At 47.8% G+C, this 17,936-nt stretch overlaps 1 protein-coding gene across 1 annotated transcript in view; it reads right to left on the minus strand.

Moving 5' to 3' along the window:
- The window catches only part of Gask1a (golgi associated kinase 1A), a 57,857-nt gene extending 47,227 nt beyond the window's left edge, over positions 1–10,630 (minus strand). The window contains 1 exon segment of the mRNA XM_047531428.1: positions 10,512–10,630. Coding sequence (XP_047387384.1) covers positions 10,512–10,592 — 81 coding nt within the window. The 5' untranslated portion in view covers positions 10,593–10,630.
- Positions 10,631–17,936: the final 7,306 nt, after the last annotated feature.

Raw genomic sequence — 17,936 nt, forward strand, 5'->3', positions numbered from 1 at the left:
ATAACTGCAAATTTTCCTTGGTTTTGTTAGATGCAAGTGGAAAAGCAATGAAAAAGTCACATTGGTCTCACCTGTCCCCTAGGAGCACATGACCCCAGACTGATCTCAGTTGCAGGCCTGGATCAGCAGATGAGGGGGTGAGTAATTCATGGTCCTCAAAGCAGGGACTGGGTGACCCCTGTGATAAACTGAACAATGTCTCCAAAAGATAACCAGGACCTTATTCCTTGAACCAGTGAGTGTTACTCTATGTGAAAAAAGAGACTTTGTGGCTATGATAAAGTTAAGGATCTTGAGATGTAGAGACCATCCTGGACTACTTGGTGGGTTCCAGGTGAAATGACAAGTGTCTTTAGAAGAGATAGATGAAGGGAAATGGATGACAGAAGAGGAGAAACAGGGATCAGAATGTAGTGATGGAAGCAGGGATTAGAACCATGGTCTCCGAAGATGAAGGAAGCAGGTACAAGTCAGGTATATAGGCAGCTACAGATACTGGAAAAGGCAAGGAAAAGAATTACCCCCTAGAGCTACCAGTAGGAGTCAGAACTTAACACACCTTCAGCCCAGTGAATCTGACTGGACTTCTAGTCAGAACCATCAGAGAACAAATTTACATTGTTTTGAGCCATTAAATGTGTGTTAATTTGTTACAGCAACAATAGGAAATTAATACAATCTCCTACCCTGGCTGCTATAGTCTGACCACCTGGCCCCCTTTAAGATATCAGTTCACTGCAAGAGTTCCTAGGTCACAGGGTTCCACGAAATCCATGTCTGGCACACCCACTTTGGGAATCTGAGTGTTTATGTTAGTGTGGGCAGTTGGGGAGCAGCCACTGGAACCCTGATAGATACCCCCTCCCTCCAAACCTGCCCAGGAGGAACAGTGGGGAGAGCAGGGTTGGTGTTGACAGCTGCGCCCAGGACTGGCATCTGAGCACCTTCACCCTGGAGTTTGCTAGACACAGAGGGCATTCATCTGTGGAGAGGAAGCACCATGTGCACAAGCTGGATCCAAAAGGGGGGACTACATTTTGGCAGGGAGGCATGGTGACTTGATAATGCAACAGCATGCATTTGCCTACTAAACTTGCTTCATCCTGGGAACCTGAGCCAAGTTCAAGAAGGGGTACATTAAAATGAGAAAGGAGTTCAAATGGTTTGTTACATTGTGGGTTTGGATTCATTATTAGTGAATACATCACTATCTGAAATTTTTTTGAGGGTAGGAAAAGAAAGAAAGAGAAAGAAGAGAGGAAAAAATGTCATAGATTTCATTTACACGCACACACACACACACACACACACACAGCGTCACAATGTAAAATGCATTTCTATGCACGTTAGTAGAAAAAAATGCCAAAGCTAATGGGTGAAATGACATAGTTGTGACAGTTAAGACCCAGTAAGAAACAGGTTTTGTCTAGCCTGTGCATTCCAAGAAAACTGAATGGAAAGTCCCTCCACACCCATGTCTGAGCATCACCAATAGCCATAGAGAACACCTCAGCACCAGTTATGACCAAAGCAGTGATACCAGGTCAACTGGCACCAGCAAATCCCAGGTTAGTGCAAAGGTCACAGGGAAGAGGGCTGAGCAGTGGGGAGGAAGAGCCACCAGGAGGAGGGTCACCCATGCAAAACTGTGCTCATCATACCAGAAGACAGAAGGAAGAGACTGGCCCTCATGTCATTTCTAGGGAGGACACCCAGAATGGGTACTGTAGCTCTTCTCTAGTTTCTAAAATGATGGAAATAATTGCACCTACCTCCTACAGTTGGTGCAAATGCTTAATGAGCATGTTAGTCAGCTTTTTGTTACTGTGACCAAAATACTTGACAAGAATATCTTAGAGGAAGAGAAGTGTATTTGGAGCTCACGCTTTCACAGGATCAGTGCATGGTCAGCTGATTTCATTGCTCTGGGCCTGAGGTGAGGCAGAACATCATGGTATAAGGGGACAGTGGGGGAAAACTGCTCAGCTCATGACAGGAAGGAAGGAAGGAAGGAAGGAAGGAAGGAAGGAAGGAAGGAAGGAAGGAAGGAGAGAGAGACTAGGACGAAATATAGTCCAAGGTCATGCCCCCAGTAACCTACTTCTTTCTTCCCACCACAGCCTAGCTACCTATACAGTTTCCACCCAGAACAACTGTCCTTTCAAATTATTAATCCATCAAATTGATTAATCCACCAATTAGATTAAAGCTCTCATAATCTAATCATTCCACTTCTGAAAATTCCTGCATTGAGTAACACATGAGCTTTTTGTGGGGACACTTCATATCCAAATGATAATAATGAGTTAATGTGTATAAAACTCTATAAGAGTCACAGGGACATAGCAGTTGTTCAAAAGGTGGTAGCTACCATTATTAATATTATCCCAGCTGAGAATGAACCAGGACAAAGAGCAAACTAGGCACACACACACACCAGGCCTGAGCTTTGCTGGGAGATAAGTCTCCATCGCTGTCCCTGACCCCTCCCTTCTCCTGCAGCCTCCCCTGCTCAGAAGTTTAGCAGCAGTGTGCTTGCTGGGAAGTTAATACCCCAGGAGCAGTCCTCCAACCCTGAAAGATAGGAATTAGTAGGCCCCTGGCGAAGGATGACTCTGACCTGGGGCATATTCCACATGGTCTCCCAGAAGTCTCCACGGAACCCTGCTGCAGCTATCCATGGCAGCCACCTGCTCACCCATGTACCCTGCCCCAGCTGCCTCTCCTGTCTCACTTCCTCCCTCCTGCTGTCTCTCACAGTCCTAGTCACACTGAAATTCTGGTCTCCAGGTCTCTTCCTGAGGAAGCCAATCTAAGACACAGCTTTATGGGCAATGATGCTAATTGAATTAAAACTGTCAAATGCTTTAAATTCCTCCAGACTCATAGTAGATGTTCAATAAATGTTAGCAAAGAAGGAAAAGAAGGATTCTTCCCTTGGGAGCTGTTGTGTGAGGCATAGCTGGGGAGGGAAGAGTCTGTCCACTGAGGTCAGAGCAGCTCTTGGGACGAGGCCCTTGGAGGTATGATTTTGGAAAAGAATGTATTGTTTTGCAATCTGAAGATTCTCACCAATTTTATGGATGGATCCCACATCTATCCTCCCTCTTTCCCTCCCTGCCTCATAGAAGCTTGTGCATATAATGACTTTCACTTGCAAAGTCAAGCCAAAAGGGAGTCCCACAGTGCAGGCAGCAGAGACCAGACGTGGGCCCAGTAATACTGGCTGAGGGTCTTCTCACTCCCAGATCCGGCAACTTGATCCCAGGCCCCCTTGCCAATCCCCAGACACATCACACACTAAATGACTTCTCTGTGACTTTCTGAAAAGATCTTGCAGATGTTACCCAAGGTCTGGGTTGCAGAAGGTGGAAAGTGAGCATGGGCAGGAAGGAAAAACTCCCCATCTCCCACCCAACCCAGGAAGCCCCAGCTATGGGGTTGCCCCTCGGCCCTCATACAGAAGGACATTATTCCAGACTGAGCTCCAGTTCAAACTGCCTGCCTGCTCAGCTGGGAGGGGAGCATGGAATGTGCTGTGCTGCACTGGCCCTTCACACATGCTGCCAGATCTCTGCTCCTGGAACAGAGGGACCTACTTGTCACCAGAAAGACAAACAGTCTCTCGGAGTTTGCACATATTTTCTAGGGAGGCCACAAGTCCTCAGGCTCAGCAAGGATGGCCCAAGGCCCACAGGTACAGGCTGAGCCAGGAAATGAGCACCCCTCATCTCAAGGTCCTGAAGAGCCCCACTGAGACCCTGATCTGCTCACAGTGTCCTATCTACAGTCTCCATTTAATTTTTATCTCTGGGCCCAGAAGAACAGTGTCACTGTGGCCTCCTGCCACCACCAACCAAATGCAGTTGTTAATAACACATGAGAACTATATGACTGGTGAGATTCTACATCATGTACAACCAGAAGAATGAGAAATTATACTCCATTATATATGATGTATCATAATACATTCTAAAGTCATGTATAACTAGTTATAACAAAATTTTAAAAATTTAAAAGCAATTTAAAAAATCATGAGAGCCAGTCTGCCTAGGTGCTAATCCCAACTCCCCTGCACCCTTGCTGTGTGAACTTGGGCCTCAGTGTCTTCATCTGTACAATGGGGATCATAACAGTACCTCCCTTGTAGGGGAATCTATTTGTTCATTTACTGAGCAGGCAAGCATTGTTCCCAGGAAGGAGAGATGCATCACAAACTAAATAGACCAAAGCCCTCCCCTTATGATGGCAAAATTCTGGTGGATTAAGGATGTGATTTGTTACTCATAAAAATAAAAGGGCTGGGGAGATAGCTCAGTTGGTAGAGTGCTTGCCTTGCAAGCACAAGGCCCTGGGTTCGATCCCCAGCACTGCAAAAAAAAAAAATAAATAAAATAAATAAAATAAAATCACTCAACTAAGTACATGAGAGTTATATGAGCTATTGTAGATGAAGCCTTCACAACAGAGCTGATACACAGTTAGGTTTCATCAGTGTTAGCTGTTACTAGTATCATTACCATTACTGTGACTGGGATTTTCTAGTAATGCCATGGGATCCCTGTGGCAGGGATCATGGGACCTGGGCTGAGAAACCAATGCCCTATAGGTTGGTGTGTTAACCCTCTGCCTGCTCCTGAGATGGGGAGTTAGAGGAGTGTCCCTCATCTCCCTGTCCTTGTTTGCTGGTTACTCTGCTCCAGCCTCTGCATTGATTATAGGTTGAGGCTTTGTGGTTCTGCTGGCCCCGGCAGGCTTCTCCATACCCACAGTTGAATTAGCATTTTGTTCCAGCTCACAAGAGCACCAGTGTGGGAACACAGAGGCCAGATGGAATTTGGGAGACCCTGTTATTTGTTGGAAATTTTCTCTGGCTGCCTTTGTATTAACAGCTACACATTTTGCTTTCAGGCTGGGAAGTGGAACTGAGGTTAGGAGGGGATGGGGATTGTGGCTAGAAAAAAAAAAAAAAAAAGCAAGTTTCCGTCTGGGTTGCTCTTTTCCAACCTTCCAGAGATCCTATTCTCTGGCTGCTCTGAGACCAAGATACAGAGAAGAGGGGAGGAGGGAGCTCTGTATCTTTCAGCCCCCCTCCCCTCTTCTGACCCAATTAGTGACAAGGGAGGAGACTGAATCAATCAGGGAGGCCTCAGGAGAGAATGCACCTCCCTCTTTGCCTTAAATCCATCCCAGTCTCTAGCAGGTGGTATGGACCGCTACAGACCTAGAAAAGAATTTGTAAATCAGGTCCATGGGCCAAATGTGGCCTACAGGGGTGTTTTGTTTCATGTAAAGTGTTGTAAATATATTTGAGCCCATGTTTAAAATCCAAGATATTTCATATAAAAATTCAGATTTCCAGCTTTCCTAGGAAAAGGGGAAGTTCTCGACACACTTTGAGCTCTGATCCCACATGGCTTCCTCTCTCAATGACACGACCCTGCAGTTCGCCACAGGCCGCAGCACTCCCTATTGTTCCCTAAAGCCAAGGTGCCTGGGCATCTCTTTGCTTTATTGTTCTTCTTACAGAAGATGAACACTTCTCTGATCCCTGTGCAGTTAAACTTGGACTGGTTTCTACTGTAGTCAGTCCACTTCATTCACCTCTGCTAGTAGCCTGAGCTCCTCAACAGCTCAATTTCCACCTCTTGGTTCAGGACTGCACTATCCAATATCAGAGCCACTAGCCACACGGTACAATTTACATAGGAATTCATTAAAATCAAACGCTTCCATTTCTGGCTGCACCGGTCACATTTCAAGAGCTCAATGGCCACCCGTGAGTTGTGGCTACTCTGACAGCACAAGATAGAACATTTCATCATCTTAGAACGTTCTATCAGACAACTCTGGAGAGATTTAAATAGAAGACATGGGAGGCCACCAAGCAATCGGAACATTTGCTGCACACATTCTCAGCCGTCTGCACTGTGTTGGGTGCTATGGGGGAAAAGAAGACACTGGGGCTGCTGCCTCCCAGGAACTCACTAATTAAAGAGAAAGCCATAAGTCAAGACAAGAGGCCCCCGGAAGTGCCCTGTGGGCATCACACAAGCCCTCTTGAAGGCAGAGAAGAAAAGCAGGCTTCTGTGTCCATAAAGGAAGATGCTCTGCTCATCTACCACCACTGCCTTCGTGGCCCAGTCCAATCAGAAAACGATGCCAGAGGCCTCCAGAATGGGAGCTCCCTCAGTGCCTCACGGAAGCTGTTTAGATGACAGGGGCTGGGCCCCACTGTGCAGATGCAGAGTCACGTCCAGTTTCAGGGCTCCTCTTTCTTAAGGGTGCCTCCTTCCAGCACTGGCTTCCCAATCCCAAACCTCCTCCATGGAAATGTCCTCTTCTGGCTTCCCCAGATCCAAATGAGGCCCCTACTCCAGGGACCCCTGCTCCAGGCTTACCCTTCCCTCTCTACCTACACAAGATGCTCCTGGGACCCAGACCCTCTGGGTGACCCTCTACTCAACAAACTGATGTCCAAGGATATTTACTCTTAACAGAAAATCTCTAAAGACTAGATATTAAAATGGAAAGGCTCCATTCAGATGTGAGGATTTGGGGGTGAACTGACTGGGAAGAGCATCACATTTGTGGCTGAAGGGCTCCCCTTGAAGACTTTCAGATTTGTGGACTGCATGATTTGGCCTTTACTCAACCTCACTGAGTCTATATTTATTGATCTCTAAAATGGGTCTAATGTTAACAGTCTGAATATTTAAGGGGATTCATTGAGCTTGTGAGAGAGAAAACTAGAAAGCCCAATGCTTTGGTATTGTTGTTTTGATGTCATCCTAATAATACAAGTCATAATCACAATATGTTGTTCTCACTATTGAGGGGAGATTCTCTTCTAACAAGCGACACATACTAGAAGGTTACTGGGGATAATTTTTAATGACCCTGGAGTGGAGGCTGGGGAAAGACTTCCAGGTCAAGTGGGCTTCTGGCACTCCCCCACAACTGGATCACACTGATAGGAACCACACAGAAGCAGGGTTTCCGAATCTTAATACCAAAAATGCTTCTGGCCATTTGGAAAGCCATGGATCCTTCTCAGGATGCTATTTAAAATGTATAAAATGAAAGATAGGATTACAAAGGTAATCACTGACACTGAAATATGGTAACTAAAATCTTCTAAAAAAATCTGTGATATGATCATATATGTGCTTCTCTATCAAAACATTAAATAACAGTCAATCAGCATATCACATAACAAATGCACTTTCTCAAAGTAGTAATGAGTGAAGACTCTATTTCAAAATGTCTGTTTCCACTGTCACCATATAATGACAAAAACAGATTCCCATGTTCATTATTGAAGAAATACTGAATTTCAGTTAGAGATTAGTGAGAATAAAGATGTAACTGTTCTTCAATCAAGTTTAGGGCTCCCCTGAATACGCTTCATGGACCCCAGGTCATGAGCCATTGTACTGGGCCCCTTGAGCTCTTCCCAGTGCTGATCTTTACAGCAGATACTCCCCCTCAAAACCCCTTCAGTGTGGGAGCTAGAGTCCCAGGGTTCCCCACTCCTGCTCCCCCTGGTACACTGAAGGACCCAAGGGCATTCCTGGAAGCACAGGTCTTGCTGTGTCTCCAGTCCTGTCTGCCCTCTAAGGTCAATGTCTCACAGCTCCCAATGACAGAGCACTCACTGCTGCTGACTACAGTGCAAGGCCCTTTAAGCTCACATGGCATGGAGCACAAGACTCCACAAGGGGGCGCTGTTCTGCAAGGGAAACTGAGGCTGAGAGGTAAACTGCCCGACCTGCCCCAGGTGGGAAGCAGGGTTTGAATTTAGTTCAGATCGTAATCCACCCTCTGAGCCCTTCACACTTTACTAAGGTAGTGTGACAATTAGTCTAAACCTAGTCATCCTGGTCCACTGCTAGCGGGGAAAGAGGTATAAATGAGGAGCCAAGAGCCTCTAATCACAAGGAAGTGACTAGACAGGGTGTCACTGCCCAGTCAGCCATTAGCACCATCTCCACAAGGAAAGGGAATATTCTAACTAGAGTTTCAAGGGAGAATGTTCTGAAAGAAAAGAACACAACAGCACCTTTGTAGATGCAATAGAATCTGGGGCACCAGGAGAAGTAGGGGTGGTGGGTGTGAGTGTCATGGCTAACCTTAGAGCCAACTTGGATCAAGGCCAGCAGCCAGTGGCCGGATGTGGGGGTGGGAGTTGGAGGGAGCACTGTGCATCCAGGAGGCAGCCCTGCCGGTGGCCAGTCCCTGAGTGGGGTCCAAACCCCCAGGAGGCACACACTGAGCTCTGTGTGGACAGATGACAGAGCAGCTCTGTCCTGCCCACCTTCCACCCAGCACAGGGACAACATCCAACGGCTCATTCACTGGCCACCCCAGACTCTGGCCCTCAAACTGCCTGCAGTCTCCACCTCCTGTGGTCCCAGGCTGCCAGGTGGTACAACCCCATGCCCCTACCACAGCCCAGGCACAGCATGAGCCTGGTTCCATTCCTCCCAACCTACCAAACAGCCCACCTCAGAGCAGGCCACTGTGAGCCCACACGAAACCTCTGCAGCTGCTCTGTGCGTGTGTGTCAGAATACGAGAATGTGTGTCAGTGTGAGCATGTGGTTGTGTGTCAGGATGTAGAGTGCGTGTGTGTGATTGCAGGTCAGCAGGACTCTGCAGAGGGTGTAAGCTGAGGCACAAGCAGGAAGAAAAGACTGGTCATAGGGAAGCCCCCAGACCTCAAAGACATTCTCCCAAGAACTCTCCCTGGCCCGGAGAAGTCTGGTCCCTATTGCCCCCCTGTTTCCACCTAAACCTGTCCAAGGACTTCAGGGTCCCTCCAGAGGTCCCCAGACCTTCTCCCAGCTGACTGGTGTGACAATAATGAGGGAACTGCCGCCATCATTTCTATAGCTGTCTTCTCCCACACTAGCTGCAAAGGCCTGAGCTCATTACAGCTCCTGAGCCCCCATTTCCTAGCCATGAGACTCATACCAGGCTCTTGGCTCCTCTGAGCCTCAGTTTTCTCATTAATAAAAGGCCACAGAACAACACCCTGACCCACAGAACAGTGGGTCTGGAACACAAAGCAACACTGGTGGTCACAGAACATCACACCTGAGGCCCAGTCAGTGCACTGACTAGGCCTAGCCCCTTCCCTGTCCAGACCTGGGGCTCCTCATTCCCTTGCCAGTGCTCTCACAGGGCTTGGGCACATGGCAGGCACATGCCTCTCCCATAAGTAAACTTAGTTAATTTGGGTTCCCTTTGTACCCCCTCCCTCCACTTTGGAAAACTGCCACCACCGTCCCAGGAGCAGCCAGAGAGCAGCACTCTGAGGAAGCTGGTGGGGAGCTCCCCTCCAAGGGCACCTGCAAAGGACCCTGACCTGCAGCCCCTCAGCAGGCGCTATGGTGGACACACAGCTCAGAGACTCCTCCAGAGAGACCTGAAAGCAGGTGAGCCTTTCATCAACAAGAAGAGACTGTTCTTACCATTTAAAAAAAAAAAAAAAAAAAAAAAAAAAGCAAGGGAGATAAAACAAGAGATTTTCAAAATACTATCAGGTCTCAAAAGTGTCAAAAATGGCCATGTGCACTGGTACATGCCTGTAATCCCAGTGACTTGGGAACCTGAGACAGGAGGATTGCAAGTTCAAAATCAGCCTTAGCAACTTAGTGAGGCCTTGTCTCAAAATTAAAAATAAAAAGGGCTGGGAATGTGGCTAAGTGGAAAAGCGCCCCTGAGTTCAATCCCCTGTACCAAAATAAATAATTAAACTTTCAAAAGTGTTCCTCTATAATTAGAGAAGCAGTAACATTCAAAAGAACAACTTAAAAATTCTATAACTCTACATTCACACACACACACACACACACACACACACACACACAATGTATCAACAGCATTTGGAACCCTAAAAGAGAAGTCCAGAGACAGAATGGGAAGCCTAGAGGGAAAAGATGGCCCAGAACAGAGAACAGCAAATGGGAGGACAGGCCCTCCCCAGGACATACCTCCTTTGAGTTTTATAGAAAACAATTCCTTGCTCCCTCCCCAAGGTGCTCCTGTCCCCACCTGGCAGTGACAGGTTCTCACATGAGCCCTGGGGTTGGCATTCATTCATCTCCTTTGGGGAAAATGACAAGGGCAGTTGTAATTTCTGCACTTCTTAAAATCATGACTCTGATGTTGCAGATTTGATATCAGCATCAAGAGCTTTTATAGATATTAAGGCAACTTTTTAAATCCTTGCCAGTATATCTTGAGAAATTCCTAGTGCCCAGTGCATTAGAAGTCACCTCGCCGCACTGGTGCAAAATCAGCCTGGCAGAGCCAAGACCAGGGCTGGAAGGACTCGGGACTATCTGCTGATAATGCCTTCCAAGAAGGCCCACAGGGCTCTTCCTGTCCTCTCGACAGCCAGACCTACAGAAAACACCACTGCTCTATCAAACCTGCTCAGACCACCACGCCCAGCACAGCCCACAGCCCCTGCCACATGACACACGCACAGGCTGCAACGGTCACCTGCTGCTCCCCCGTGGTGCCCACAGATAAAAGGCCCTCCGCAGAGCCAGTCTCCTGTGTCCTGCGCCTTCTTTTCTTCATCACACATCCATCATCTGGGACACCTCTCTTTGTTGACCTCTCCCTTTCTGTCATCTAGTCCTAGCCATTCTGCTGTATTTGACCAGTGCTTGGCTGATGGCACTTTTGGAAATACTGCTATCCGACTTGGCTCCGAAACACAGAACCCACGAACTTGCACCCCAGCCAAGGTGGGAGGATTTAAATTCTCCAGATGGTTCTGGAAGAGGCTGTTTGCTCATTGCAAGCAAACACTCTCCAAAGTCAAACAAAAAGTGCCCACAAGTAAACAGCATGTGACATAGTCCCTTCCCACGGCCACTTAGCAGAAACCGAAGCCCACGGTCAGCAGAGAAGCAGGGCTAGAAGGGAAGAAGTAGCCACAGCCTCGGCCTGGCCTCCAGCAGGGCTGATTGGCAGGGTCTAGAGGCCAGGAGGAAGGAAGCCAGGTGGATGCATGGTCCAGTGGAGGCCTCAGGCTCCACAGGCAAGGCCGCTTGGGTGACATGTGCAACACTGTACTCACTTATTAGAATTATCTCCATCCTACTCTTCTGATTACAAGACAATACGAACAAGATCAATTCAGAGGATTGAGAGAGAAATACTACTTTCTTTTAAGAATAACATAATGGCCAGGTGCAGTGGCACACACCTGTAATCCCAGTGTTTTGGGAGACTGAGGCAAGAGCATCACTAGTTGTAGGTCAGCCTTCGTAACTTAGCAAGATTCTGTCTCAAAATATAAAAAAAAAAAATTTTTTTAAAGACTTGGGGTGCAGAGTTCCCCTGGGTTCAAATCCCAGTACTAGGGGGGGAAAAAGAAGAATAACCTAATAATCTATGTTATAGAATTCAAATGATGAGTTGTTTTAAAAAGAAGATACTTCTATATTATATCATAATTACTTTTGTTTGTCTGGTTTGGGTTCTGGGGATTGAACCCCGGGGTGGGAGAGGGTGCTTTATCACTGAGCTACATCCCCAGTGCTTTTCTTTAATTTTGAGGCAAAATCATGCTAAGTTGCTGAGGCTGTCCCTAAACTTCTATCCTCCTGCCTCAGCCTCCTGATTGCTGGGATTATAGGTGTGTGCCATTGCGCCCAGCTATATCCTAATTACTTTTAAATATGATTAGTTACGAGACAAAAGGAGATAAATAAAAATAAAGATGATTAAAAAAATGGCAGAAATCCACATCCCAGATGGCTCAGTAAGAAACTAGACTCATCCTTGACCTGCCCTCAGGCTCCACAGCTGAGGTTACCAAAGGCTGCAGCTTCTCCTGCCCAAATATTCCTCTTACTTGCTCCCTACGGGCCACCTGGGTCACTCTGCAGATACCCCACTCCTTTCAATTCCCCTTCCTCTCAGTCCTAAAACTACTCTCCAAAATGCAAACATAGTCTCATCTCTCCAAGCTCAAAAACCCTTCCACTGCCTGCTCTGCCCTCGGGACACTAACACAAATTCCTTACTCAGTGGGGAGACCACCCACACCCAAGAGCCAGGTTTTGTCCCCATCCTGCCTCCCAGAGGATCCCCTGTGGTCTCCCCCAGTCCCTTCCAGACAACTTTTAAGAGTTCACTTTTGTCTTCAGGACACAATGAACCTGCTATTCCATCTGCTAGAAGGCTTTCCATTCTTCTTTTGGTTGTATTGTCGTCGTATCTACATATAGGAAAGCTAAACTTGTGTGTGTACAGTTCTGTGAGTTTCGACATACACACAGATTCATGCAACCACCACCACATAACATTTCCATCACTCCAAAAATCTTTGTACTGGCCCTTTTCAATCACAGCCTTCCCATCCCTAATCCCTTTTTCACCCCTATAGTTTTGCCCCTTCTAGAATGCTGTATACATAAAATCACATGTATAAGCTTTTAAGTTTGATTTCTTCCAGTCAGCATAATGTCTCTAAGATCCAACCATGTTGTTGCATGGATCAATAGTTTGTTCTTTTCCATTGGTAAGGAGGAGTCTATGGTATGGATGTACCACTGTTTATTTATCCAGAGGGGTATTTGGGTTGTTTCTAGTTTGGGGCAATTATGAATAAAGCTATTATAAATATTTGCATCCAGGTTTCTCTGTAGACATGTTTTTATTACTCTTGCATAAATGCATAGGAACGAGATTGCTGGGTTAGATGATACGTGCAGGCTTAACTTTATAAGAAACTGACAGGGCTGGGGATGTAGCTCAGCAGCGGTGGAGTGCTCACTTTGCATGAGCAAGGTTTAATCCCCAGGAATGGGAAAAAAGAAAATGAGTTGGCTGGGTGTGGTGGTGGTGTGTGCCTGTAAACCCAACTACTGCGGGGGCATCGCCAAAAAGAAAAAGAACTGACACAGTGTTTTCAGCATCATTGCCACATCAGGAACGCAGTTCTTAGTGTACAGGATTCCAGTTGCTCTGCATCTTGACCAGCACTTGATACTGTCAGGATGTTTTGCTTTGCTTTTTAGCTATTATAATAGATGTATAATTACTCTTCCTTTCTTCATTTACAAGATCCAGATCATCCTCAAATACTTCCTGTCCTAGGGTCTCCCTGTGCCCTCCATTCCCCTCAGTCTGGGTCCTCCCTTTCTCTGAATTCACATCAGAGGATTTAGTTCACAGGACTGAAACATTTTGTGCTTCCCTCTCCTCTGAACCTACCACCAGGTCCTGCTCCCCACACTCACCCACAGGCATCCACAGGCAGCCTCACTAACTGCACTCCCTAGGAGCAAGACACATGTTTTATTTTTGGATTTTCTGCCCCAGCACCATGTGGGGCTTAAGGTGGGCATTTCATGAATGAGTGAGTGAGTGAGTGAGTGAGTGAGTGAATGGTAAGGCAGCTAGGAAACAGGGGAGTGTTAACACATATTTACACATGGATTGTGAATCCCCTTTTGTGACCTTCTTGACACACCAAGCAAGAATTTGAAGCCACTGGGGGTAAGACAAAGCCCCTGCCCAAGAGGACACCTGTTCCTTCAAAACCAGTGGAGACCTGGGACCAGCCTGAGGCCTCCAGTGTTTCCTTGGTTCCACATCCCCTTCCTCCCTCCCTTCCACTCTTAACCCCAAGATCCAACAGCTGCTGTCATAAAGCACATTTCCTCTTTCCCTCAGCAAGCAGTTCTGAGCCACGAGGCTGGGTCCTGGGAAATAAGGGCAGACCCAAGAGTGCATGTGTGGCTGGAGGTGGATTCCACACAGAGAAAGGCACTGGGGATTATCCACAAATCAAGGCTCCTATCTTTACTCTCAGACCCCTGGCCCTTAGCATGCAGTCCTGTGTACGTGCAGGGACAATAGAGATTGCCCCCCAAACTTCCCCGGTGGGAACACGTTAGCAGTTACTTGGAAGATGATCCAAGTAAAGGTAGTCCCCTGTCACTCTCAGCACCCAAGCTCAAGAAAACTGATGTTCTGGTTCTACGTGTAGCTCAGTGAGGAGTTGGGCTGGGTCTTTGAGGGTTATTCTGAGGGGTTCGTCAGACTCTTTGAGGTCCAGCTGCAGTATGTTTCTCTCACTGGCTCCTGATATAAGTAAGGTACTAATTTCTTTGTGTGGCCTATTCCCACCCCTCTGGCCTACCTACCAATTTGTGGACCAACCTCTGTTCAGTTTGGTGGTCTGGTTGGGGGTGGCAGATTGTTAAAGAGCTTCTGCTCCAGCCCTGCCCTGCAGAGTTGGGTACATGCAGCAGGAGCCGCAGATAACTGAGGTACCCAAAGACGAGAGAGAGAGTATCAAATTCCCTTGCAGTTCAGGGGCTGGATTTCAAGGGTCTCAACTCTTGATTCCAAAACCGGTTTAACCTCTTTTGTTGAGCCTGGGAATATCTGGGACTCATTCAGCTCAGGGCAACTGCTGGGGCACCCAGTCAGACACAGGGCCTGCTGCCACCTGGAGACTTGTCACTCCCAGGAAGCAGCATTCAGCCAGGGGACACAGCAGGACAAGCATCTCTATAGACAGGGTTTCTCTGCCTGCTGAGAAGAGAGGTTGAAAGGAGCAAGACCACTACTGGAGATCAAATCTGGCTCTACTTGATCCACCCTGGAGAAGCATCCTGGAAGCATTCCCTTGACTGGCACTGAACAAAAGGCATTTTTTACTTCCTTTAGGTCCAGACAAAACAAAAAAAAATTTGTGTGTCCCCAACACATATCATCTCTGGGGCACTAAGTGTTTTCACTTCAATGATTCTGTTTACTCACCATAAAAATCCATTTTACAGATGAAAGCTGAGGTTCAGAATAATGTGTTGCCTTGCCAGAGCCACACAATGACCTGCCTGGCACAAACCCTGGGGCTTTCCTCTACCGTTCCTCACCAGACCAGTCTCCTCTACTAACATAAGCAGTGTGGGATGTTGAGGAGCCTTCAGGGGAACAGAGGGGAGAAGCTCACCAACTCTGAGGAACCCCAAGGAGGCTAAGACTTAGGGTGGGGGGCTCAGTTCCTTCCCCTCTGAATCTTAACCTCCAGGGATTTTAGCTCTGGCTCTTCCTGAGAAGACTGGCCCATGTGTGGGCTCCCCTGGGACCCCTCCTCCATGACTGCCCACCTGATCACATGCCCACATGACAAAGTAAAGCTGCCATACAAACTTCCACAACACTCTCTTTGGGTCCTGGAGAGCGGTTACAATGGACTCTTTAACAGAAAGAGCAATGTGTTCTCATGAGTTCACCTGAGTTCCGCTTCGCTGGGTACTTGGATCCCTATTTCCACAATAAGAAACTGGCCACACACCACTGAAAACAACCCCAAACTGGAAACCACTCAAATTTCCTCCAAACTAGGATCTGGTGATCAAAATCATTATGCTGAGCCTTAAAGGTGGGGTTATGAAGATTTCTCTAGAGATGCTGACAGGGACACATGCTTTACTATGAAGAAAAACCAATCAGATGCAAAACTGAACATCTGGTAAAATCTCATCTCTTTAAAATAATATTCAAAAAATGTTAAGAAAGGCAGAACAGTGGTGCACACCTGTAAATCCCAATTACTTGGGAGGCTGAGGCAGGAGGATTGTAGGTTCAAAGCCAGTCTCAGCTACTTAGTGAGGCCCTAAGCAACTTAGTGAGACCCTGTCTCAAACTAAAAGAATAAAGAAGTCTGGGGTGTAGCTCAGTGGTTAAGTGTATCTGAGTTCAATGCCCAGTACAAAAAAAAGTAGGAAGTATGTCCAAATGATAATCATGGTACCTGCAGAAGCTGTATATATTGTATAAATTTTTCCAAGATACAGAAGGAAAACATTATTTTTTTTCTGGTGCTGGGAATTGAACCCAGGGCTTCACATATGCTAGGCAAGTGCTCTATCACTGAGACATATCCCCAGCCCTGGTAGTAATAGTCTTAATTCCTATCAATATTTTTTATCCAAGTTCAGAGCCCTTGGCAGACATCAAGCTCCCACCACTGGTGCAAAGAAAGAAAACAGCAAGTGCTTCAATCTTAGCTTTTGAAATATACACACCTAGCCCTGGCAGAGACCCACATCTACCTCCAGATGATCAAAAATGCCCCACAGGTCTTGCAACCCAGATTCACTTTCCAAAAACACTTAAGGCTTCCAGACTTCCAGTTTTATGTTTCTAACTCAGCATTTCCCCCGGATCAGTAATACGACAGTATGAAGGAATTACTGGATAAAGCATATTGCATCCATAGACCTGCATCCCACGGAGGAGTATTGAGGTATCCTTCTAAATTCCAGGCCCACAGCTAAGCTTCCCAGAAAGCATCTCTGTGGAGCTCTAATGTGGCCTCTGTGAGCCTGAAGGGGAAGGGAAGGGAGGAGGGAGGACACAGAATCAGGGGAGCTCAGTGAACTGCAGGAGCCAGGTGAGGGCCACCAGTTTTCTGCCTGGCCAAATCCTCAAAGGGTTTCTGGAAGTAGAGCCTATCTGAGCCAGTCCTAAGGGGAGTCTCTTTCTTGGGTTTACATTAGCGTTTTATCTAAACCGCCTGGCCAAATTCTCAAAGGGTTTTTATCTTTCCTGTTTGTTGGTGTCTTTGAGGTTTATCAGTCCACAGATCCAGCTTCATCAGTGACGTCTCAGACTGCCCAGTCTTCCGTATCTGCCCTAAATGGTCCTTCTGACCAGCAGGTAGAGGGAGGTGGGGCACAGGGAACCAGGTGTGGAAACTTAACTAAAACAATTTTAATTCAGAGGGAAAAAAATAAGGCATTATTTTTTAGTATCGACACACAGCTAAGCTATAGAAGTATAATTCTATATTTAGAATTCACATGCATTTTCCAACGAAAGTGTTGTAACTTCATAGCCTTCCCGCCCATCATCAGCACCTCGGATACCCTCAGAATACGCCCATTTCCCTTCTCTGGGGATTGGATGCGGTTTGAGCAGCACTTCGCGTGGGTTTACGAGATGTGCGAGTCCGTAATGAAAGCCACCCAGGTCCTCCGGACAAGGCAACCCGAAACGCTGATCTCTCCCAGTTCTGGGTAGGAATGAAAACCGCCGGCGGCCCGTGCAACTTTCGGGGAACAACAGACACCGAAAGGAGCGACAGTGTGCGCCACTAGAAACCACCTGTCCAGGTGCCCGCCCCACCCGCTGCGCACGTCCCCTCCTGCAGTCCTACCATGTCCTTGCGGTGACTGGGGCAGCTCCTCGGCGCGCTCAGCCGCCTTGCAAACTCATCCCGCCACCCCCGGGCGGCCCCCGGCGCCGCAGCTCGCCAGGCGTCCCAGGACACACGGCTGTGCTCGGCTCGGGTTTCGCGTCCTGAAGGTCCACACCTCTCCCGCGGCCAGGTGGCCCCGCGCCAACTCCCGGACGCGCAATGAGTACCAGGATGCTCTACGGGTGGAGAGCCAGGTGTTAAGGCGGGATCTGTGCGGATTGCCAATATCTGCGGTTCTGCCCGAGCCCTCTAGATCTGCTGGGGACGTTTGCGGAGTTTGCAAAGTCCCCGCTGCACGTCGCGGCCCAGCATCCCCATTCCCCCTAAAGTGCGGGAGGGGGAAGCTCCTTTCACAATAAGAGCCCTGCTTGGGGCTCAGCCAGCCGCAGTCGCCGGGAGTAGGGGCCCAGGTGCTAGGGAAGGAAAGGGTTCCTCCCGACCCTCCCGCAGGGTGAAGAGCCAAGATTGGGCAGCAAGTGGTGCCAGGCAGTGCCTGGATGCACCGCCCCAATTCCGCCTGTAAGGTGTCGGATGCTTTGTGAGCTCAAGGCAACCCACAGGGCTGTCTGAGGTTCCCTCAAATCGCCACCCTCCACTGCAAAGCCTCAGAAAGACAAGTCTCTTTTATTGGCACCTCTTCGCCTAGTTTGGGCTCAGTTCCCAAGGGCGGTTTGGAAGAAAAATCAGTTGAC

The sequence above is a fragment of the Sciurus carolinensis genome, chromosome 17 (genome assembly GCF_902686445.1).
Source record: "Sciurus carolinensis chromosome 17, mSciCar1.2, whole genome shotgun sequence".
NCBI classification, from domain to species: Eukaryota; Metazoa; Chordata; class Mammalia; order Rodentia; family Sciuridae; genus Sciurus; species Sciurus carolinensis.